The sequence below is a fragment of the Mesoplodon densirostris genome, chromosome 6 (assembly GCF_025265405.1).
Source record: "Mesoplodon densirostris isolate mMesDen1 chromosome 6, mMesDen1 primary haplotype, whole genome shotgun sequence".
Lineage (NCBI taxonomy): Eukaryota > Metazoa > Chordata > Mammalia > Artiodactyla > Ziphiidae > Mesoplodon > Mesoplodon densirostris.
In genome coordinates, this window is record NC_082666.1 from 10,558,315 (window position 1) to 10,581,746 (window position 23,432).

The 23,432-nt window shown below is 43.8% G+C and overlaps 1 protein-coding gene across 3 annotated transcripts in view; it reads left to right on the forward strand.

The window, feature by feature from the left end:
- Positions 1–23,432, forward strand: part of GOLGA1 (golgin A1) — a 53,232-nt gene that overhangs the window by 16,340 nt on the left and 13,460 nt on the right. For all 3 annotated transcript variants that reach the window (XM_060101626.1, XM_060101629.1, XM_060101627.1), the window contains exons 10-15: positions 91–202; positions 8,585–8,710; positions 10,675–10,770; positions 14,506–14,601; positions 15,484–15,633; positions 16,194–16,289. In XM_060101626.1, coding sequence (XP_059957609.1) covers positions 91–202; positions 8,585–8,710; positions 10,675–10,770; positions 14,506–14,601; positions 15,484–15,633; positions 16,194–16,289 — 676 coding nt within the window. The remainder of the gene's footprint in view (positions 1–90; positions 203–8,584; positions 8,711–10,674; positions 10,771–14,505; positions 14,602–15,483; positions 15,634–16,193; positions 16,290–23,432) is intronic.

Genomic DNA, 23,432 nt, shown 5'->3' on the forward strand with positions numbered 1-23,432 from the left:
TGTAAAGAACCATCTGTGTTTTTCCTGTGGAAGAATGTGTCTTAGGTGGGATATCCAAATTTGTTCATTGTCTGCTTTCTTTCAATAAAGAGATCATGTGACAGCTTCAAAAACAGGTGCAGAAAATAAGATCACAGCCCTGGAGCAGAAGGAACAGGAACTCCAAGCCTTCATTCAGCAACTTTCCATTGATTTGCAAAAGGTAAGTAGAGGACTAGTAGTGGACCCAAGTTGCTAGGATTCATGAATGGGGTAAAAACTATATCTGTCAGAAATTTTCGCCTCAGGGTGGCTGGTCAAAGTTCTGTTTCTCATGCAGTCCACATTGCCCTAGTTCCTGGTGTACCCAGGCTGTATCCAGATGGAAGGGGCCATGTAGCTGAACAAGGGTTGCTTAACAGAAGAGGTCGGTATTGTCCTGACAGGAACTGTCAAAGCACACCATTTTGATCTACTCAAACTTGTAAACTACTACGTCATGGACCTTGAGCACAAGAAGACACAACAGCGGTGGTTGACGTGGCTAGGCTTGTACCTTTGACATACGTGGCTCTAATCCAATTTGTTCAAACGCGCATAAATGATATCATTACTGTTCGCTTTTTTGTTTGGCTAACGTACATTTTTTGCCCTTCTACTCTAGGCCCATGCTAAGTTCTGAGAATATAAGGGTGAACGATAATAATATCATCAACTGTAGTGTTTCTCAGTGGTGTGTTCCTTACCATTTTGAGCAGAACAGTTTGTACTATATGATTGTCCCATGCATTGCAGGACATTTAGTTTTCCTGGCCCGTGTTCTGAATGCCAGCAGCATCCTTCAGGCATTAACAAGCCAGCCCTTCTCCTCATATTGACAAAACACCCCCTAACAGGTGGTACCAAAAACCCTACCCTCATCCCCTGAGAACCACTAATCTCAGGTGCACCGGAGACTTACAGTATTATTACAGTACAGTAAGATTTGTGTAAAAGAGAAGTCTATATACCCCTTCTAGCTATTAGCATACTTACAGATACCTAAATAGAAGCCGAGAGAGGTCATATACGTTGTTCAAAGTTATACAGTAAGTGACAGAGCTGAATTCTAACCCAAGTCTTACTCCAAAGCTCATGCTTGTTCCACGGGGCTTTGTTGACTCACAACAAGGAGCACCCAGTAAATAGATCTAGACACCTATAGTGTTTTGTCTCGGAGGCCTACTGTTTCATGATAGAACTCAAACCTCCTGTTTGACAAGAAAAAAGTTCACAACTCAGTAAGTCCCAAATAAGTGAAATAGATTTTTCAAATGCAAAGGATATGCCATAGGAAGAGTGCATTTCCAGTGCAGGAGTCAAGGAACTGTTCCTGGAGGAACTGGAATTTCAAGGATGGGTAGGACAGCAGGAAGCAGAGAAGACAGAAGGGTATAGAATACATTTGGGTGGGGGCGGGTTTGGAGAGAATAACAGACACAAAACTTTGGGATTCATGGGACCATTTGATATTAGAACCATCCATCCATTTCATAATTGGAAAAGGTAATTTTCTAGACTCTGGTCCTACTGAGTTCCCTCATTCATTCTAAAAATATAATTTGAGTTTTATTATGTTCAAGCTCTGTGCTCTGTGCTGGGTGTTAGAAATACTAGGGTGAGCAAAACAGATATCACCCGTGCCCTTGTGGAATTTAGTCTAGAGGGAAAGTGAGACATTAATCAATAATCACATAGATATATAATTACAAACTATGATGTGTTGCTGTGAAGGAAAACCACAGGATGCCGTGAGATCCTGTAAGAGGGCATCAAGTCAGATCTAGCGTTGGAGTCATAGAACACTTTCCTTGAGGAAGTAACACTTGAACTTAGATGAACTACTGAAGCTTGTGGGGATAGGAATGATGGCAGAGAATTTTAAACAGGAAACAGTATGAACAATAAACCCAGAAACTGAGGCAGTAAAGGGAGTAGCGCCTTCAAGGAAGTGGAAGAAGGCTTGAAGGGCAACACAGAGGAAGGGAGAGGACTACTCTGGCTGTTAGAGGAAACATTGAAAGGGTTTCCAGTTAGGAAGCGCTCGCAGTTGTGCAGGCATTAGACGGTGACTTTGACAAGAGTCGGGGTGGAAATGACGGGGGAGGAGACAAATTTAAGAAATCGTGAGGAGACGGACCCACTTGGTAATGTGGTAAATACAGGAGAGGAGCAAGAGGAAAGGAGGTGTTTGGGCTACTCTGGGTTTCTGGCTTAATCACCTGAGTGGCTGATGCTGTCAGTCATCAGGCTAAGATAGCACTAAAGGAAGGTCAGTTTTCTCATAAAGATGATGAGTTTAGAGTCCTTTTCTTTGTTGTCCTTGTTAATATCGAGTATATGTGAAATAATATTTATGAAACATAAGTAAGGTAAATAGTGTAACAAGCTAATGAACTGCCATGTAGCTACTACCCCACAGGTTAAGAAAAAGAACAGTATGTTTACCTTTGAGATTCCTGGTGTGCCCTTTACTCTTCCATCACATTCTTTTTTTTTTTTTTTTTAAGAAGATGTTGGGGGGCTTCCCTGGTGGCGCAGCGGTTGAGAGTCCGCCTGCCGATGCAGGGGACACAGGTTTGTGCCCCGGTCCGGGAAGATCCCACATGCCGCGGAGCGGCTGGACCCGTGAGCCATGGCCACTGGGCCTGCGTGTCCAGAGCCTGTGCTCCGCAACGGGAGAGGCCACAACAGTGAGAGGCCCGCGTACCACAAAAAAAAAAAAAGAAGATGTTGGGGGTAGGAGTTTATTAATTAATTTATTTATTTTTGCTGTGTTGCGTCTTCGTTTCTGTGCGAGGGCTTTCTCTAGTTGTGGCAAGCGGGGGCCACTCTTCATCGCGGTGCACGGGCCTCTCACTATGGCGGCCTCTCTTGTTGTGGAGCACAGGCTCCAGACGCGCAGGCTCAGTCGTTGTGGCTCACGGGCCTAGTTGCTCCGTGGCATGTGGGATCCTCCCGGACCAGGGCTCGAACCCGTGTCTCTTACATTAGCAGGCAGATTCTCAACCACTGCGCCACCAGGGAAGCCCCATCACATTCTTTCTACCTTCTTAAGTAAGCTTATCTAGAAATTACTCCACTTCCTAGCTTTGCTTTCTACTTTTATCCCTAAGCAGTAGCTTCTTGCATTTATCATGCTTGTTAACATTATAGAAATGAAGCGCTCTAGGTATTCTTCTAATGCTAGCTTTCTGTGCTCAAGGTTGTATTCTGAGACACATTCATATGGCCACAGGCCGCCCTAATTTAATCTTTTCTCAACTGTGTAGTATGAAGTTACTAAAATTCATTTATCCATTCTATTGACAGTGGGCATTAAGGTGTTTCTGGTTTTTTCTTTTACAAACAAGGCTGCTGTGAACTTTTGTCTGCCTGTGAATGAGTTAACTCTAGGGTATATTTGGGATGTGAAAAGTTTGGGGCAAAAGATTTGTACTTTTCCCCTTTACTAGGTAATGCCCAGTTTTTCCATAGTAGTTGTAGTAATTTACAGACATTCACCAGCAGTGTATAAGAATTTGGGTTCCTCTGCTTCCTTGACAAGGTGAGATATTATCAGACTTTTAATTTTTGCCAGTCTGGCGAATGTGAAATCTTTTCTCACCATGGTTTTTTTTTTTTTTTTTTTTTTTTGGCCACCCTGCATGGCTTGCAGGATTTTAGTTCCCCGAACAGGGATTGAACCTGGGTCCTTGGCAGTGAAAGCACAGGGTTCTAACCACTGGACCACCAGGGAATTCCCTCTCACCATGATTTTAATTTGCTTTTCCCAGATTATTAATGAAGTTCAGCATATTTTCGTATGTTTATCAGTCATTCGTGCTCTTCTGTGAAGTGCTGGTTCAAATCTTTGGCCCATTTTCTATTACATTTTCTGTCTTTTTCTCACTAATTGTCAGAGTTCTTTTTTTTTTTTTTTTTTTTCTTTTTGCGGTATGCGGGCCTCTCACTGTTGTGGCCTCTCCCGTTGCGGAGCACAGGCTCCGGATGCGCAGGCTCAGCGGCCATGGCTCACGGGCCCAGCCGCTCCGCGGCATATGGGATCCTCCCAGACCGGGGCACGAACCCGTATCCCCTGCATCGGCAGGCGGACTCTTAACCACTGCGCCACCAGGGAGGCCCTGTCAGAGTTCTTTATATATATCCTGGCCACCATGCTCCTTGGTCAGTTATGTGGGTTGCAAATGTGTTCTCCCAGTTTGGGCTTGCCTTCACACTCTTTATGGTTTCTTCTGTTGAACATATGCTCTTCATTTTAGTATAGTTGAATTTATTATTTTCCTTTAAGTTTATACTTTGTCTCTTTTTAAAAACCTTTCCTCACTTGGAATCATAACATTATTCTCCTATATTATTATCTGAAAATTTTAGAGTCTTGACTTTATTTTCAAGTCTTTAACATACCTGAAATGTGATTTTGGTGTGAGAAAGGGATCTGTGTCTTATTTTCATTTTAATTGTTCTAGTACATTTATTGAAAAATCAGTCTTCTCACTGATCTGCAATGCCAGCTTTATCATGATTCAGTTTTCCATTTGTACATGGAACCACTCCTGGACTTTGGGGTGTATGCACAATACTAAGCATTGCCTTACTAGCTACAGTATTAGGATAAGTCCTGGTGTCTGACAAGACAAGTCTCCGTACCTAGTTCTTTTTCAGGAGTATTTTGAATGTCGTTGGCTTATTGCTCTTCCACAGAACAACTTGTCAGGCACCTTAAAAAACCTGGTGGAGGGCTTCCCTGGTGGCGCAGTGGTAGAGAGTCCTCATGCCGATGCAGGGGATGCGGGTTCGTGCCCCGGTCCGGGAAGATCCCACATGCCGCGGAGCGGCTGGGCCTGTGAACCATGGCCGCTGAGCCTGCGCATCCGGAGCCTGTGCTCCACTACGGGAGGGGCCACAACAGTGAGAGGCCCGCATACCGCAAAACAAACAAACAAACAAACAAACCTGGTGGAGAGGCTCCAGAAAGACCATTAACCCCTCCGCCAGGTGAGGACACAGAAAGAAGTGCCAGCTATGAACTAGGAAATGAGCCTTCACCAGAGGTGACCATGCTGGCACCTTGATCGTGGACTTCCCAGCCTCCAGCACTGTCACCTGCCCAAATGCAACCTTGAACCAAACCAGATGCCAAAGGGAAGGGAGTATCTGTTGATATTGTCCAGGCTGCAGATGTCTCCAGGAAAAGATGAAGGGGACATGGGTTCAAGCCCTGGTCCGGGAAGATCCCACATGCCATGGAGCAACTAACTAAGCCTGTGCGCCACAACTACTGAACCTGTGCTCTAGAGGCTGTGAGCCACACCTACTGAAGCCTGCGTGCCTGGAGCCCATGCTCCGCAACAAGAGAAGCCACTGCAATGAGAAGCCCGCACACCGCGACGAGTAGTAGCCCCCGCTCGCCACAACTAGAGAAAGCCCGCGCACAGCCTTAAATAAATAAATACATGAACAGACAAACAAACACACACCTGGTGGGATATTGATTGGAATTGCATTGACTCTGAAGATGCATTTGCAGAACACTGTTTACTTTATCATGTGAGTTTTCTTATCCAAGAACACAGTGTCTGTCTCTCTAGATATTCAGTGTTACTGTTTCTTTAAAAATGACACTCAATAAGGTTCTATAATTTTTTCCAGAAAGATTTATTTATTTATTTTTTATTTATTTATTTGGCTGTGTTGGGTCTTCATTGCCGTGCGCAGGCTTTCTCTAGTTGTGGCGAGCGGGGTCTACTCTTGGTTGCAGTTTGTGGGCTTCTCATTGCGGTGGCTTCTCTTGTTGCAGAGCACGGGCTCTAGGTGCGTGGGCTTCACTAGTTGTGGCACACGAGCTCAGTAGTTGTGGCTCGTAGGCTCTAGAGCGCAGGCTCAGTAGTTGTGGTGTGCAGGCTCAGTTGCTCCATGGCATGTGGGATCTTCCCAGACCAGGGCTCAAATCCGTGTCCCCTGCATTGGCAGGCAGATTCTTAACCACTGTGCCACCAGGGAAGCCTTCCATTCCTTTTATTTCCTTTTCTTGCCTTATTGCATTAGCAAGAACTTCCAGATGATGTTGAAAAGGAGTAGTGAGAGGGGACATCCTTGCCTTGTACCTGATCTTAGTGGGAAAATCTTTGAGTTTCTCACCATTAAGTATGGTGTTAGCTATAGCACATTAGGTGCTGAGGGCTTGAAGTAAAACAGCCAGAGTGTGGGGAATTGCTCTATGTGGGATATGGTGCACAAGAAAACTAAATGGAAATTGGCAACTGATTCTTCTGTCCCCGACTCTGCCCAGCGCGGTGACTTATTTGTTCTCTTGGTTGTTACTGGAAAGGGTCACATGTATCTCTCAAGTTCATACTGATGTGTAATATAAGGAGTACAGGCTTTGGGTCAAGAAGGCTTGGGTTTGAATCCTTATTCTGTCACCAAGGTGTGTGCTGTTGGGCTAGTAGTCCCTAAGCTTCAATTTCCCTGTAAATGGACACAGTGGAGGGTGGTTGTAAGGACTAGAGGATGAGCTTTCACATGCTTTGCAAACTGTAGCTGCTGCTGCACCATATGCTATTGTAATTATTACTGTTACCAACATTATTAGTAAGAGACCCATTAAAGATGGGTCAGCCGCGCCAAAACTGTTTTCTTTCCTATCAGACTACCTCTCCCTCCTTTGTTCTCTGCTTTGCATAATGTTACCATTCATCCAGGCACCTGAGCAACAGACCTGGCAGTTGTCTTCACTTCTTCTTTCCTCTTCACCCAGCCCTCTGGTCATGTTGAACTTGTCTGTTTACCCCTTTACACATGCTGCCTTTTACCCAGAAAGCTTGTTCCTCTCCCCCACCTGCCACCTGGACTTGCCTGCTAGGAGGCCTGATCTGATTGCCCCCGTTAGTCCCTTCTGCCTCTGATATCTCATAGCGCCTTGCATGTCTCTCTGTTACAGCACTATTGTATTGTTTTATAATTAACTGTGTGTATATCTCTTTTTACCACCAGCCTCCATGCTTCTATGGGTCAGTAACTATAGCTGATTATATCCCTAGAGACAACACACAGAGTATAGGCTTGATAAAAGTTTTTGAATTATGGGATCTTTTTTTTTTTTTTTTTGGCTGCATTGGGTCTTTGTTGCTGCGCACGGGCTTCCTCTAGTTGCAGTGAGCGGGGGCTACCCTTCGTTGTGGTGAGCAGTCTTCTCATTGCAGTGGCTTCTCTTGTTGTGGAGCATGGGCTCTAGGCATGCGGGCTTCAGTAGTTGTGGCTTGCAGGCTCTAGAGCGCAGGCTCAGTTGTTGTGGCGCATGGGCTTAGTTGCTCCACGGCATGTGGGATCTTCCCGGACCAGGGCTCGAACCCGTGTCCCCTGCGTTGGCAGGCAGATCCTTAACCATTGCGCCACCAGGGAAGCCCGAATTATGGGATCCTGAATCCATTCTTCAAACTTCCCCTCCACTATATATGTTGTCACCCCTGTGAGAATTCAGAATGGCAAGTGCTTCTTCCCAAAATCCTAGGCCCAAGTAGCTACATCTTATTCTGAGGAGAAAACTGGCTGGGTTGCAAGCTAAACATGAAAGTCTATGGCTTGAGATGGAGCAGCGGATCATAAGGTGAGGGAATTTGAGGAAGCACAGTATATGTGAGGAGGTTCAAGTCTTCACAATGAAATGTTGATGCCATGCGACCTTATTTTGGAGTGGAGAATGGACATGTTCAATGGATGTAAGGATCACTGTGAGCTAAGAAATTGTATATTCAAAGGATTCTGGATCCTCAGCTTTGATGTTGAGCAGCATTTGGAGATTGGCAGTTGTGAAAGGAACAAATGTAGTCCCAGCCCACCACCGCCACCACTACCATCACTGCTAAAGAGGTAGACTGAAATAAATAAGTGGGCAGCTGGTGATCTGGGGCCATGGTGTAAGGTGCTGCTGTGATTCAGAGGTGCTCCCTGTCCTGTGAGCCAGGATGAATATCATTGTTTGTTTCAGTTCTGTCTTCAGCCTTAAGGCAGCTACACTGGCATCATGACTGCTTCATCCAGCCCCACGTTTCCAGGCGTATTGTTCTGTAGGTCATTGTAGGGCTGGCTGGGAGCTTCTTCAGTGGAATTACCTCTGCTGGTTCTTGGCATCTGGTGTAAAGTTGCAGGTCCTGTTGGCCTCTGGATTAATAGGATTAAACCTATGCTTGATGAGAGTGGGAGGGGGAGCATTCCTTTAGCTAGTAGATCATGACAACACAAGGGATATTTTAGAGAGGAGGAACATCTTCTCAGGGTCCTGGCTAGATTCCACAGATGTAATAGCATTCTTCCTTCCCAGATTGCCAGGTGCTTAAATTTGGGAGCGTTTGCTGCTTGCTGCAATAGGCCTGAAACAGATACCTGAGTGGTGTTGGGTTCTGATCTCATATCTTCTCTGTTCCATTTTCAGGGAAGATCTCCTGGCTATATGTTCTTCTAGGATGCAGTTGGAAACAGAATTTCAGAGAAACGTGGTGATTCTAGAGGATACAGGAAGGCAGGGAGAGAGACAGTGTAATGTAATCTCTGCTTTCACCTGCAGGCCACTGCTGAAACTCAAGAGAAAGAAAAACTCATCACACATTTGCAGGAGAAGGTTGCATCCTTGGAGAAGAGACTGGAGCAGAACTTATCAGGGGAAGAACATGTGCAGGAACTTCTAAAAGAGGTAACTAGCTCTCTTTGGGCTGGCCAGTGTTGGGAGGGCAGTGGTAACACTGGAGATTTCATAAAATCCTAGAGTTTCAGAGCCAGAGAATCTTCAAAGAGCTTGGTGAAAAGATCACTCCCTCCAACCTTTGGTTGTTCTGCGTATGATAAAATCAGCATCATGTTGCCTGTGTGTGACGTTTTCCTGAAGGAAAGTGAGCACTTTGTTCAGAGATGCATGTGAAGGAGTGGCATACTGATCACCGATTACCCCCACCTAGTGATTTACACTATTTGGGTTGTTGTCTTACTGCCCTGCTTTCCTTCCCTACCCATTGTACTTTACATTGGCCAAGGAAAGTAGTTACCATCTGCCTTTGGCGTGAGCGAGAATTGCTTTGGGCAGCAAGTGGACTCTCCTTAGCCGAAAGAGTCTATTGAGCCAACTGGCCTCTAGCCCAGTGGTGTAGGTGAACTTGCTTGTTGTCTGTCCACATTCTGCTCTCTCCTACATGACAGAGGTGACAAAACCCAAGCCTTGGGCCTAGATTAGCCCCTCACTTTCTGTCTTCAGTCAGTTTCAACTAAATGTGTCCATCTCCACTGCCACTGCTGTACTTTAGGTTTCCAGCCACTCCGGCCTAGTCTGTGTTAGAAGTCTCCAGACTAGCCTACACAACATCAGTCTCTCCTCCTGCACCCTCTGACACAGTCTTCCACGTCACTGCTAAACTGATCTTTCCAAACAACATTTCTGACTATATCACTCCCATAAAGAGCCTCCACAATTACCCTACAGTCTGTAGTGAGTATAACGTGGTTTCTAAGGTATAGATTGATTTCTAGAACCAGGCTCCCTAGGTTTGCACTTTACCTCTTCTACTTACTAATTTTTGACTTAGAGCAAGTAACTTAATCTTTTTGTGTTTTCTTCCCCCTCTGTAAGATAGGATTAAAATTGTATCAAACACATAGAATTCTTATTGGGAAGTGATTAGAATTAGAACATCATGGGGTCTCAGTATATTTCAACTATTCATATTATAATCATTATTGTGTCATCCTCATTGTTATAAAGTTTAGTGTGCATAGGAGTTACTTGGCGAGTATGTTTGAAGTATACATTTCTAGGGAATTCCCTGGGAGTCCAGTGGTTAGGAATCGGCACTTTTACTGCAGTGGCCCAGGTTCAATCCCTGGTCGGGAAACTAAGATCCTGCAAGCCAAAAATTTTGGGGAAAAAAAGAAATATATATATATATATGTATGTATGTATGCATGTGTGTGTGTGTGTGTGTATATATATATATGTATGTCTTGCCCTACCCTCAGAAATTCTGATTTTAGTAGGCCTGGAATAAGGCCTCAAACTTAAAAACCCCTCCACCCACCCAGGTGAGTCTAATGCAAGTGTTTGGATGACTCCACTTTGAAAAATATTTGCTACAGAATTAAGTTCAAACTTCCTTCTGTAGCATAAAAAGCTTTTCTCATAATCTGGCCCTTTGCCTAACTTTCTAGTCTTGTTTCATGACCTGAACCCATCATCACCTTGACTTTTGGCAAGCTGTAGCTCCCCAGATGCCCCCAGCTGTTTCACACCTCTAGTGTCATCCCTCTGCCTGGGTGCTCCCTTGGGCCCTGGCCACCTGTGAAGAATGAAGCCTCCTAGTTTCCTGAGGCAGTGAGGATCTCCTGCTCTGTGCTGCTCCTTTGTGGACACCATTACACTCGATTATATACTTTTTTGGTTAGTCTTTGCCCCAGCCTCAAGGTCAAAAAACTGTCAAATTTATACTTTATGTATACTTTATATGTATACTTTATGATATGTGAATTTTATCTCTATTAGCTGTTTTTGGTTTTTGGGTGTGTACTTGTGTCCCTCGTGCCTCGCACAAATCGTAATACGGTGTAGATGTCAGTAAATATTTATTCAATGGAGAAATGACTATTTTCTTTTACTCTTCTTTCAACTTACAGAAAACACTTGCTGAGCAGAATTTGGAGGATACCGGACAGCAGCTCTTGGCAGCCAGAAGCAGCCAGGCCAATGCCACTGACAGCCTGGAGACTTGGGTACTGACCTCACTCCCAGTGGTTCCTGTGTCTGGGTGGTGCCCTGGTTGGATGATGTGGTTGTGGCTGAGAATCCCCTTGGGTCAGAGGTTTTCTTCCAAAGGGACCCTCTTTTGGATCTTACTTGTAGAGAACCGAGGTAGTCGTTTTCTTCATTCTTGCCGCATTACCATCGTTGTTCCACAGAAAGTTGTTCTCTTCTCTGTTTGGTCCCTTTATCCCCATTCCCCTCCCTCCCATAGGACACCACTCTAATGTGGTTAATAGGGACCCTTTTATTGTTGGATAACCTGAAAACTGGTGACATTGTTTTGTGTGTGTGTGTGTTGACTTAAGTAAATGATACAGCTGTACATATGTCTTCTTTGTTACTTTCAACTGCTCCATCTTCTGTCTGCGTCCACTTCATTGTGCTTACCTACTGTACTTTATAGTTGTCTACTAGATGCTAGATATCCAGAGTGCCTTCGTTCTGTCACCACAAATGACACTGCGGTGAACATTCTTGTCCCCTTTGCCTTAAGGCAGATAGCAAGTGCGTATGACTTAATGTGACTCAGTAGGACAGGAATGTTCCCAGAAGGCCTGCACCTGGCTCTACTCTCCCAGCATGCATGAGAGTTCCTATCGCTGCATCTCTGTCTTTTCTAGCATTGGCATTTCTCAGCCTTCTTGCCAGTTTAATGAGTGTGAAGTGGTAGAAGTGGCAAGGGATCTCTGTGGGGCCGCTTATAAGAACACTAATCCCATTCATGATGGCTCCACCCTCATAACCTAAGTACCTCCCAGACACCTCACATCCGAACACCATCACGTCAGACATTAGGATTTCAATATATGAATTTTGGAGGGCCACAAACATTCAGACCATAGCAAATGCTTAGCTTATTTTTTAAATCTTTCTTGTTTCTTGATAAATATATATAAAGCTATATTTTTCTCTAAATACAGCTTTGTTTTATTATAATTCAGTTGTTTCTGAATATCGTTTTATTGTGGTAAAATACACATAACGTAAAATTTACCATTTCAACCATTTCTAGGTGTACACTGGCATAAAGTACATTCATGTTGTTATGCAACCATCACCACCATCCATTTCTAGAACTTTTTCATCTTCTCAAACAGAAACTCTGTGCCAATTAAAACAATAACTCCCCATTCTCTCCTCTCCCCAGCCCCTGGCAACCACCATTCTACTTTCTGTTTTTATGAATTTGTTGATCCTAGGTACCTCATATTAGTGGAATCATATGGTATTTGTCTTTTTGTGTCTGGCTTATTTCACTTAGCATAATGTCTTCAAGGTTCATTCACATTATAGCATGTTTCAGAATTTCACTCCTTTTTAAGGCTGAATAAGCCTTTTTAAGACTTTTATTCCATTATACATATATCACATTTTGTTTATCCATTCATTTGTCCATGGACATTTGGGTTGTTTCCACCTTGTGGTTGTTGTGAATAATGCTACAGCGAACATTAATGTATGAACAAGTTTTTTGTGTGGGCGTATACTTTCATTTCTCTTGGGTATATTCCTAGGAGTAGAGTTGCTGGGTCATATAATAACTCTGTGCATAACCTTTTGAGGATCTGAATCTTTCTTGAGTTCTGCCTACAAACTGGGACTTGCATAGATATTTACTGAACCCAGGAGTTCAAAAAGCTAGGTTTCACCATAAACAAGACAAAAAGACAGCCCTCAGAATGGGAGAAAATATTTGCAAATGAAACAACAGACAAAAGATTAATCTCCAAAATATACAAACAGATCGTGGAGCTCAATATGAAAAAAACAAACAATCCAATTAAAAAATGGGCGGAAGACCTAAATAGACATTTCACCAAGGAAGACACAGATGGCCAAGAGGCACATGAAAATCTGCTCAACATCACTAATCATTAGAGAAATGCAAATCAAAACTACAATGAGGTATCACCTCATGCCGGTCAGAGTGGCCATTATCAAAAAATCTAGAAACAATAAATGCTGGAGAGGGTGTGAAGAAAAGGGAACCCTCCTGCACTGTTGCTGGGAATGTAAATTGATACAGCCACTATGGAGAACAGTATGGAGGTTCCTTAAAAAACTAAAAATAGAACTACCATATGACCCAACAATCCCACTACTGGGCATATATCCTGAGAAAACCGTAATTCAAAAAGAGACTTGTACCACAATGTTCATTGCAGCACTATTTACAATAGCCAGGACATGGAACCAACCTAAATGTCCATTGACAGATGAATGGATAAAGAAGACGTGGCACAGATATACAGTGGAATATTAGCCATAAAAAGAAAAAAAATTGAGTTATTTGTAGTGAGGTGGATGGACCTAGAGTCTGTCATACAGAGTGAAGTAAGTCAGAGAAAAGCAAATGACGTATGCTAATGCATATATATGGAATCAAAAAAAAAAAGTACTGATGAACCTAGTTGCAGGGCAGGAATAAAGATGTAGACATAGAGAATGGACTTGAAGACATGGGGTGGGAGGGGGAAGATGGGGCAAAGTGAGAGTAGCGTCGACAAATATACACTACTGAATATAAAGCAAGTAGCTAGTGGGAAGCAGCAGCGTAGCACAGGGAGATCAGCTTGGTGCTTTGCGGTGACCTAGAGGGATGGGATAGGGAGGATGGGAGGGAGGCTCAGGAGAGAGGGGATATGGGGACATATGCATGCATATGGCTGATTCACTTTGGTGTACAACAGAAACTAACCACAGTATTGTGAAGCAAGTATACTCCAATAAAGACCTATTTAAAAATAAATAAATAAATAAAAGCTAGGTTTCAGTCGTGGCCTTACCACTAATAAAATTTGTGATCATGAGCAAGTAACATTACTGTTCTTCTCTGTGGAAGTACTCACACTGTTCTCATGGGGTTGTTTCAGTTAAAACTTACATGTGAACATACATGAGAAACCATGAGACCTAAAAATACTCTTTTTCTCATTTGGTACCTACCTTTCCTTGACAAAGCTGCAACCTTCCATGAGCTTATGTTTTAATAATAAAGTTCCCCCAGGGCAAACCTTACTCAGCAAACAAGAGGACTTTAAAAGAGAAATTGGCAAAGTTAGCTTGAGTCTTCATGCAAAAAGTGTTGATCTGAATAACCATGTCTAGCTCAGTGCTAGGCAGTGTGTCATCCTGTCCACTGTGCTGGCCTCGTGTCCTAGTGCAGTGCCAAGTACACAGTCAGACTGGATCAGTAATTGTGGGATGAGGGAAACCCAAGTTTGTATCATGAGCAGTAATTCCACTTCTGGGAATCTGTCCTAATCAAGTGATTTAAACCAGATCAACACTTTTTGCATGAAGATGTCAACTACTGCATTATTTTATGGGCAAAATGGAAAACAGTAGGCAGCGGTTCAGGAAATTATGAAACATCCTTTAAGGAAATAATCTAAGGTCTGAAGACTGCGTGGAAACATAGAAGGAAATTTGAGCAAATAGGAAAAAATACAAAGTTTTACTAGAATTGTATACGAAGTTGTAATAAAAGAAAGAAAGAAAAGTCATAAAAATAGCCTGTAAGAAACTATATTAGAATGATAGTGTTTTATAATGGTAGACCTATGAGCATCTTTCTTTTTCTGTAAGTAAAAATTTTTCTTTAATGAACCTGTTTTATGATTTAAATAGATTTGATTTTAAAAGCCATTTTGTTGCTACTTAGCTTCTTTTGAACGAAAGGGTGCTTCTCTTTCCCCCCTCAGGTGAAAGAACTAGAGCAGAGCCTGCAGGCATCTGAGGAGAAGCTAAAACAGAGCAGTGACGTTGTGGCAGCTCGGGAAGCTCAGATTCAGGAGCTTGTAAGTGGGTATCGTGACTGCTGTGTTCTAGGCCCTTGGTGCTGTTTCCCTTTATTCCTTTGTAGGTCCCCAAACTCACTCCCAAATTCTGGAATGGTATCTGGACCTGACCTTAGATACAGCTGTGGGCAGATAGGCAGTGCAGGTAGAGGGAGTCAGGACCTGCTAGAGGGTCTGAGTTACCCAGAGAGATAGCGACAGGCTAGACGGCCCAGCCTAGTTCTGGGACGGTTAGAGGTGGTGTCTCCACTGGCGTTCAAGCCTCACCTTGCAGCCCGGGCTGTGGGGAACAGCTCCAGGCTCTGGGGAGAAGATGGCAAGGGCTTGGCCGGTAATCACAGCACCAGGTCAGGTGTTGAGCTTGAAACTAGAGAAATAAAAACGGCATTTGTTCCCTGTTTGCCGTGTCTGCTAAGTACTCTGCATGTATTTTCATTTAGTCCTTGCAGCAGACCTAAGAGCCTGTACTGTTATCCTTATTCTCCAGAGGAATCAGGCTCAGAAAGGCGGCCAGATCACTAGCCCAAGGTCTCCCACCTAGTGAATGGCTGAACCCACATCCTTCCTAGGTCAAAGCCCTTGTTCTTTCTTCATCACTGTGTTATATGCCTCCCCAGGGAAAAGCCTCATCCATAGAGGGCAGCACTGAGTAGAGTGAAGGAGGGCTGTGTCTTAGGACTGGCTGGTGCCCAGAGCTTTCCCCCCAGCACCAAGACCAATCCCAGATTCCAGCTCCTGAGCAGGCCAGGGCACCTCAGCAGCACCCAGGCTGGAGGTCAGGAAGGAGAGTTGTTTCTATTGGACACTCATCTTTGGGTCACTGAGGGACAGAATAAAGCCCCCATTGTCACCACGAATAACTGTCCTCTGCTACCCCCTCAGGCCTCCGCCAACAAGGAGAGCAGCTGTGCGCAGCAGCAGGTCCTCGCTCTGGAGCAGCAGTGCACAGAGCAGATCCACACACTGGAGGCCCAGCTCTCTGCCCTGGAGAGAGCTCGGGCGGCCGACCATGCGGCCGCGGAGCGGAAGGTGGTGAGTGAGGAAAGGAGAGGGGCCGGGCACGGGAGCACCACGTTCACGTGTGGCTAGGCTGCCAAATTGTTTGATGGGAAGAAGACCAGCCCTCCTCTGAAGTAGGGCACCACTTTTTGGAGCAGTTTTTATCTTCCAACAAACCATCTACTCATGAGACTGGTTGTTAAAAGGCTGCTTTTTATAAAACCCTGAACAAATGGGTTTTCTTTTTCCTTGGGCTGCACATGGACTTCCTGGTGCTTCCTGACCAGTCCCATCAGCTGCTTCCCACTGCCTTTCTAAAATGTATACTGTTCATCCTTAATGGCTTCTCCCTTCCCTGGTCCCCCTCCTTGTTCCATAGGCTTCAGAATCAAGTGCCTTAGTTCTACTTGTGAGGAGTGTGTCAGGTGACTCTCCCTTCCTGACCCCAATCACCATTCTCATCTCCCACCCCTGCAGTGGCAACAAAAGGAAGGGGGGCATTTTTAAAGGTTCCATGTCAAAGAGATAGGACTGTGCTCAGGGGAAATATGGTAAAGACCTTTTCTTTTATACATACTTTTCTCAATTTGCAGAGAGAGCTGGAGCAAGAAAATGCATTCCTTAAAGAAAGTAAGAATGAATGTGAACATTCTTTACAACATCACCAACTTGAACTAAAGAAGCTGAAGGTATTTATCTAATTGAATCAGTTTCACAAAAGTATCATGTCTTTCATGTGTGTATTTGGAGTGGCCAAGTGAACATTCTATACTTAGAGTAGAGAAGGAATGGAACTAGCATTCGTTCAAAGTTCTGCTAGGCGTTTGCAACAAATTGTCACCTCGTTAAGTCCTCTCAGTGATCAAAGACATAGGGAGAGTTGTGCTCATTTTGCAGTTAATATCGTCGAGGTTCTGAGTGTAAGTAATTTGTCCAGGTTCTGTAGTTAGAGGTGGTGCTGCTCTGACTTTTCACTCCACCACAGGGACCCAGCCCTTCCTCTCTGTCCTCGTCAACAGCTGCCTGACAGTAATGCTGTCAAAGCACCACTGTCACTGATTGCCAGTGAGGCCAGTAAAGCAAGGCCTTAAAACATCACGAGGGCCTTATTTGTTTGTTTGTAACAGGGAGCAGGTACAGAAATGAAGAAAAAACAGCCTGCTGGATTGTTTCCCGTTCCCTTCTGAGAACTTGGTGCTTTGATCAGATGCTGCCACCTTCATTCCCGGGACATAACTGGATTCAGGGGAAGGAGTCTGCCACTTTCTTCTAGGCCTCCAGGCTCCCCTGTCCCCTTTCATAGCAGCCCTTAGATGATGGATCTTTGCAGGACTTGCCCAGCTGTGGTCATGACACAAAGATCTTGTGGATCCTTTGGCAGAGATCTTCTCAGACAACATCCATAGCTGAGGCCTGCACCGAGTCAGCTTTCAACAGTAGTCTCTGCTAAGCTATGTAGGTGCTATTGCAGTAGTGCCATATCATGGAAAGCATGGACTTTGGAGTCAAATATTTCTTCATGCATTCCCTTCAACAAACATCTGAGTACCTGTGGGCCCCATTGTAGGTGCTGGGATGTGGCAATGAGCAAAACAGACAAAATCTTTCCCCCTCCCCCAACCTGTGGAGCTTGTAACTAGAGACAGTAAACACTTTTTTTTTTGAATTTTATTTTATTTATTTTTTATACAACAGGTTCTTATTAGTCATCAGTTTTATACACATCAGTGTATACATGTCAATCCCAATCTCCCAGTTCATCACACCACCACCCCGACCCCGCCACTTTCCCCCCTTGGTGTCCATACGTTTGTTCTCTACATCTGTGTCTCTATTTCTGCCCTGCAAACTGGTTCATCTGTACCATTGTTCTAGGATCCACATATATGTGTTAACATATGATATTTGTTTTTCTCTTTCTGACTTACTTCACTCTGTATGACAGTCTCTAGATCCATCCACGTCTCTACAAACAATCCAATTTCGTTCCTTTTTATGGCTGAGTAATACTCCATTGTATATGTACCACATCTTCTTTATCCATTCATCGAGACAGTAAACACTTGATAAATAGTTATAAATGCTATGAAGACAATAAAGCAGAGTAAAGGACAGAGAGGAGGGAGGAAAGGGCTCTTTTAAATATGGAGGTGAATACGGGAACCAACATGGCAGAGTAGAAGGACATGCTCTCACTCCCTCTTGTGAGAACACCAGAATCACAAGTAGCTGCTGGACAGTCATCGACAGGCAGACACTGGAACTCACCAAAAAAGATACCCCACATCCAAAGACAAAGGAGAATCCACAATGAGACGGTAGGAGGAGCGGAATCACAGAAAAATCTAATCCCATAACTGCTGGGTGGGTGACTCACAGACTGGAGAACACTTACACCACAGATGTCCACCCACTGGAGTGAAGGTTCTGAGACCCATATCAGGCTTCCCAACCTGGGGGTCTGGCAACGAGAGGAGGAATTCCTAGAGAATCAGACTTTGAAGCCTAGTGGGATTTGATTTTAGGACTTCAAGAGGACTGGGGGAAACAGAGACTCCACTCTTGGAGGGCACACACAAAATAGTGTGCACATCGGACCCAGGGGAAGGAGCAGTGACTCCAGGGGAGACTGAACCAGACGTACCTGCTAGTGTTGGGTCTCCTGCAGAGGCGGGGGGTGGCTGTGGCTCACCGTGGGGACAAGGACACAGCAGAAGTTCTAGGAAGTACTCCTTGGCATGAGCCCTCCCAGAGTCCACCATTAGCCCAACCAAAGAGCCAGGTAGGCTCCAGTGTTGGGTTGCCTCAGGCCAAACAACCAACAGGGAGGGAACCCAGCCCCATCCATCAGCAGTCAAGCGGATTAAAGTTCTACTGAGCTCTGGCCACCAGAGCAACAGTCAGCTCTACCCACCACCAGTCCCTCCCATCAGGAAACCTGCACAAGCCTCTTAGATAGCCTCATCCACCAGAGGGCAGACAGCAGAAGCAAGAAGAACTACAATCCTGCAGCCTGTGGAACAAAAACCACATTCACAGAAAGATAGACAAGATGAAAAGGCAGAGGGCTATGTACCAGATGAAGGAACAAGATAAAACCCCAGAAAAACAACTCAATGAAGTGGAGATAGGCAACCTTCCAGAAAAAGAATTCAGAATAATGATAGTGAAGATGATCCAGGACCTCAGAAAAGGAATGGAGGCAAAGATGAAGAAGATGCAAGAAATATTTAACAAAGACCTAGAAGAATTAAAGAACAAACAGAGATGAACAATACAATAACTGAAATGAAAACTACACTAGAAGGAATCAATAGCAGAATAACTGAGGCAGAAGAATGGATAAGTGACCTGGAAGAATTCACTGCTGCAGAACAGAATAAAGAAAAAAGAATGAAAAGAAATGAAGACAGTCTAAGAGACCTCTGGGACAACATTAAACGCAAACACATTCGCATTATAGGGGTCCCAGAAGGAGACGAGAGAGAGAAAGGGCCAGAGAAAATATTTGAAGAGATTATAGTAAAAAACTTCCCTCACATGGGAAAGGAAATGGCCACCCAAGTCCAGGAAGTGCAGCGAGTCCCATACAGGATAAACCCAAGGAGAAACACACCGAGACACATAGTAATCAAATTGGTAAAAATTAAAGACAAAGAAAAATTATTGAAAGCAGCAAGCGAAAAATGACAAATAACATACAAGGGAGCTCCCATAAGGTTAACAGCTGATTTCTCAGCAGAAACTGTAGAAGCCAGAAGGGAGTGGCATGATATACTTAAAGTGATGAAAGGGGAGAACCTACAAAGAAGATTACCCGGCAAGGATCTCATTCAGATTTGATGGAGAAATCAAAAGCTTTACAGACAAGCAAAAGCTCAGAGAATTCAGCACCAGCAAACTAGCTCTACAACAAATGCTAAAGGAACTTCTCTAAGTGGGAAACACAAGAGAAGAAAAGGACCTACAAAAACAAACCCAAAGGCTTCCCTGGTGGCGCAGTGGTTGAGAGTCTGCCTGCCGATGCAGGAGACACGGGTTCGTGCCCCGTTCTGGGAAGATCCCACATGCCGTGGAGTGGCTGGGCCCGTGAGCCATGGCTGCTGAGCCTGCGTGTCCGGAGCCTGTGCTCCGCAACGGGAGAGGCCACAGCGGTGAGAGGCCCGCGTACCACAAAAAAAAAAAAAAAAAAAAAAAAATTAAGACTATGGTTATAGGAACATACATATCAATAATTACCTGAAACATGAATCGATTAAATGCTCCAAACAAAAGACACAGGCTTGCTGAATGGATACAAAAGCAAGACCCATCTATATGCTGTCTACAAGAGACCCACTTCAGACCTAGGGACACATACAGACTGAAAGTGAGGGGATGGAAAAAGATATTACATGCAAATGGAAATCAAAAGAAAGCTGGAGTAGCAATACTCATCAGATAAAATAGACTTTAAAATAAAGAATGTTACAAGAGACAAAGAAGGACACTACATAATGATCAAGGGATCAATCCAAGAAGAAGATAAAACAATTATAAATATATATGCACCCAGCATAGGAGCACCTCAATACATAAGGCAACTGCTAACAGCTATAAAAGGAAATCGACAGTAACACAATAATAGTGGGGGACTTTAACACCTCACTTACACCAATGGACAGATCATCCAAAATGAAAATAAATAAGGAAACAGAAGCTTTTTTTTTTTTTTTCATGGCACGCGGGCCTCTCACTGCTGTGGCCCGTCCCACCACGGAGCACAGGCTCCAGACGCGCAGGCTCAGTGGCCATGGCTCACGGGCCCAGACGCTCCGCGGCATGTGGGATCCTCCTGGACTGGGGCACAAACCCGTGTCCCCTGCATCGGCAGGCGGACTCTCAACCACTGCCCCACCAGGGAAGCCCAGAAACAGAAGCTTTAAATGACACAATAGACCAGATAGATTTAATTGATATTTATAGGACATTCCATCCTAAAACAGCAGATTACACTTTCTTCTCAAGTGTGCATGGAACATTCTCCAGAATAGATCACATCTTGGGTCACAAATCAAGCCTCAGTAAATTTAAGAAAGTTGAAATCATATCAAGCATCTTTTCTGACCACAACGCTATGAGGTTAGAAATGAATTACAGGGAAAAAACGTAAAAAACACAAACACATGGAGGCTAAACAATATGTTACTAAATAACCAGGAGGTCACTGAGGAAATCAAAGAGGAAATCAAAAAATACCTAGAGATAAATGACAATGAAAACACAACAATCCAAAACCTATGGGATGCAGCAAAAGCAGTTCTAAGAGGGAAGTTTATAGCTATACAAGCCTACCTCAAGAAACAAGAAAAATCTGAAATAAACAATCTAACCTTACACCTAAAGGAACTAGAGAAAGAAGAACAAACAAAACCCAAAGTTAGCAGAAGGAAAGAAATCATCAAGATCAGAGCAGAAATAAATGACATCGAAACAAAACAATAGCAAAGATCAAGAAAACTAAAAGCTGGTTCTTTGAGAAGATAACCAAAATTGATAAACCATTAGCAAGACTCATCAAGAAAAAGAGGGAGAGGACTCAAATCAATAAAATTAAAAATGAAAAAGGAGACGTTACAACAGACACCACAAAAATACAAAGCATCCTAAGAGACTACTACCAGCAACTCTATGCCAATGAAATGGACAACCTGGAAGAAATGGACAAATTCTTAGAAAGGTATAACCTTCCAAGACAGAACCAGGAAGAAACAAAATATGAACAGGTCAATCACAAGTAATGAAATTGAAACTGTGATTAAAAATCTTCCAACAGGGCTTCCCTGGTGGCGCAGTGGTTGAGAGTCCGTCTGCCAATGCAGGGGACACGGGTTCGTGCCCTGGTCCGGGAAGATCCCACGTGCCGCGGAGCGGCTGGGCCCGTGAGCCATGGCCGCTGAGCCTGTGCGTCCGGAGCCTATGCTCCTCAGCGGGAGAGGCCACAACAGTGAGAGGCCTGTGTACCGCAAAAAAAAAAAAAAAAAAAAAAAAAAAATCTTCCAACAAACAAAAGTCCAGGACCAAATGGCTTCACAGGTGAATTCTATCAAACATTTAGGGATGAGCTAACACCCATCCTTCTCAAACTCTTCCAAAAAATTGCAGAGGGGGCCTCCCTGGTGGCGCAAGTGGTTGAGAGTCCGCCTGCCGATGCAGGGGATGCGGGTTCGTGCCCCGGTCTGGGAGGATCCCATGTGCCGCGGAGCGGCTGGGCCCGTGGGCCGTGGCCGCTGAGCCTGCGCGTCCGGAGCCTGCGCGTCCGGAGCCTGTGCTCCGCAACGGGGGAGGCCACAACAGTGAGAGGCCCGCATACTGCAAAAAAAAAAAAAAAAAAAAAAAATTGCAGAGGAAGGAACACTCCCAAACTCATTCTATGAGGCCACCATCACCCTGATACCAAAACCAGACAAAGATACTACAAAACAAGAAAATTACAGACCAATATCACTGATGAATATAGATGCAAAAAATCCTCAACAAAATACTAGCAAACAGAATCCAACAACACATCAAAAGGATCATACACCATGATCAAGTGGGATTTATCCCAGGGATGCAAGTATTCTTCAGTATACGCAAATCAATCAATGTGACACACCATATTAACAAATTGAAGAATAAAAACCATATGATCATCTCAATAGATTCAGAAAAAGCTTTTGACAAAATTCAACACCCGTTCATGATAAAAACTCTCCAGAAAGTGGGCATAGAGGGAACCTACCTCAACATAATAAAGGCCATATATGACAAGCCCACAGCAAACATCATTCTCAATGGTGAAAAACTGAAAGCATTTCCTCTAAGATCAGGAAGAAGACAAGGATGTCCACTCTCACTGCTATTATTCAACATAGTTTTGGAAGTCCTAGCCACAGCAATCAGAGGAGAAAAAGAAATAAAAGGAATACAAACTGGGAAAGAAGAAGTAAAACTGTCACTGTTTGCAGATGACATACTATACATGTAGAATCCTAAAGATGCCACCAGAAAACTACTAGAGCTAATCAATGAATTTGGTAAAGTTGCAGGATACAAAATTAATGCACAGAAATCTCTTGCATTCCTATACACTAATGATGAAAATTCTGAAAGAGAAATTAAGGAAACACTCCCATTTACCATGCAACTCTCCTACCTAGGGAGACAAAAGACCTGTATGCAGAAAACTATAAGACACTGATGAAAGAAATTAAAGATAATACCAACAGATGGAGAGATATACCATGTTCTTGGATTGGAAGAATCAATATTGTGAAAATGACTATACTACCCAAAGAAATCTACAGATTCAATGCAATCCCTATCAAATTACCAGTGGCATTTTTTATGGAATTAGAACAAAAAAATCTTAAAATTTGTATGGAGACACAAAGGACCCTGAATAGCCAAAGCAGTCTTGAGGGAAAAAAATGGAGCTGCAGGAATCAGACTCCCTGACTTCAGACTATACTACAAAGCTACAGTAATCAAGACAATATGGTACTGGCACAAAAACAGAAACATAGATCAATGAACAAGATAGAAAGCCCAGAGCTAAACCCATGCACCTATGGTCAACTAATCTATGACAAAGGAGGCAAGGATATACAATGGAGAAAAGACAGTCTTTTCTACAAGTGGTGCTGGGAAAACTGGACAGCTACATGTAAAAGAATGAAATTAGAACACTCCCTAACGCCATACACAAAAATAAACTCAAAATGGATTAGAGACCTAAATGTAAGACCGGACACTATAAAACTCTTAGAGGAAAACATAGGAAGAACACTCTTTGACATAAATCACAGCAA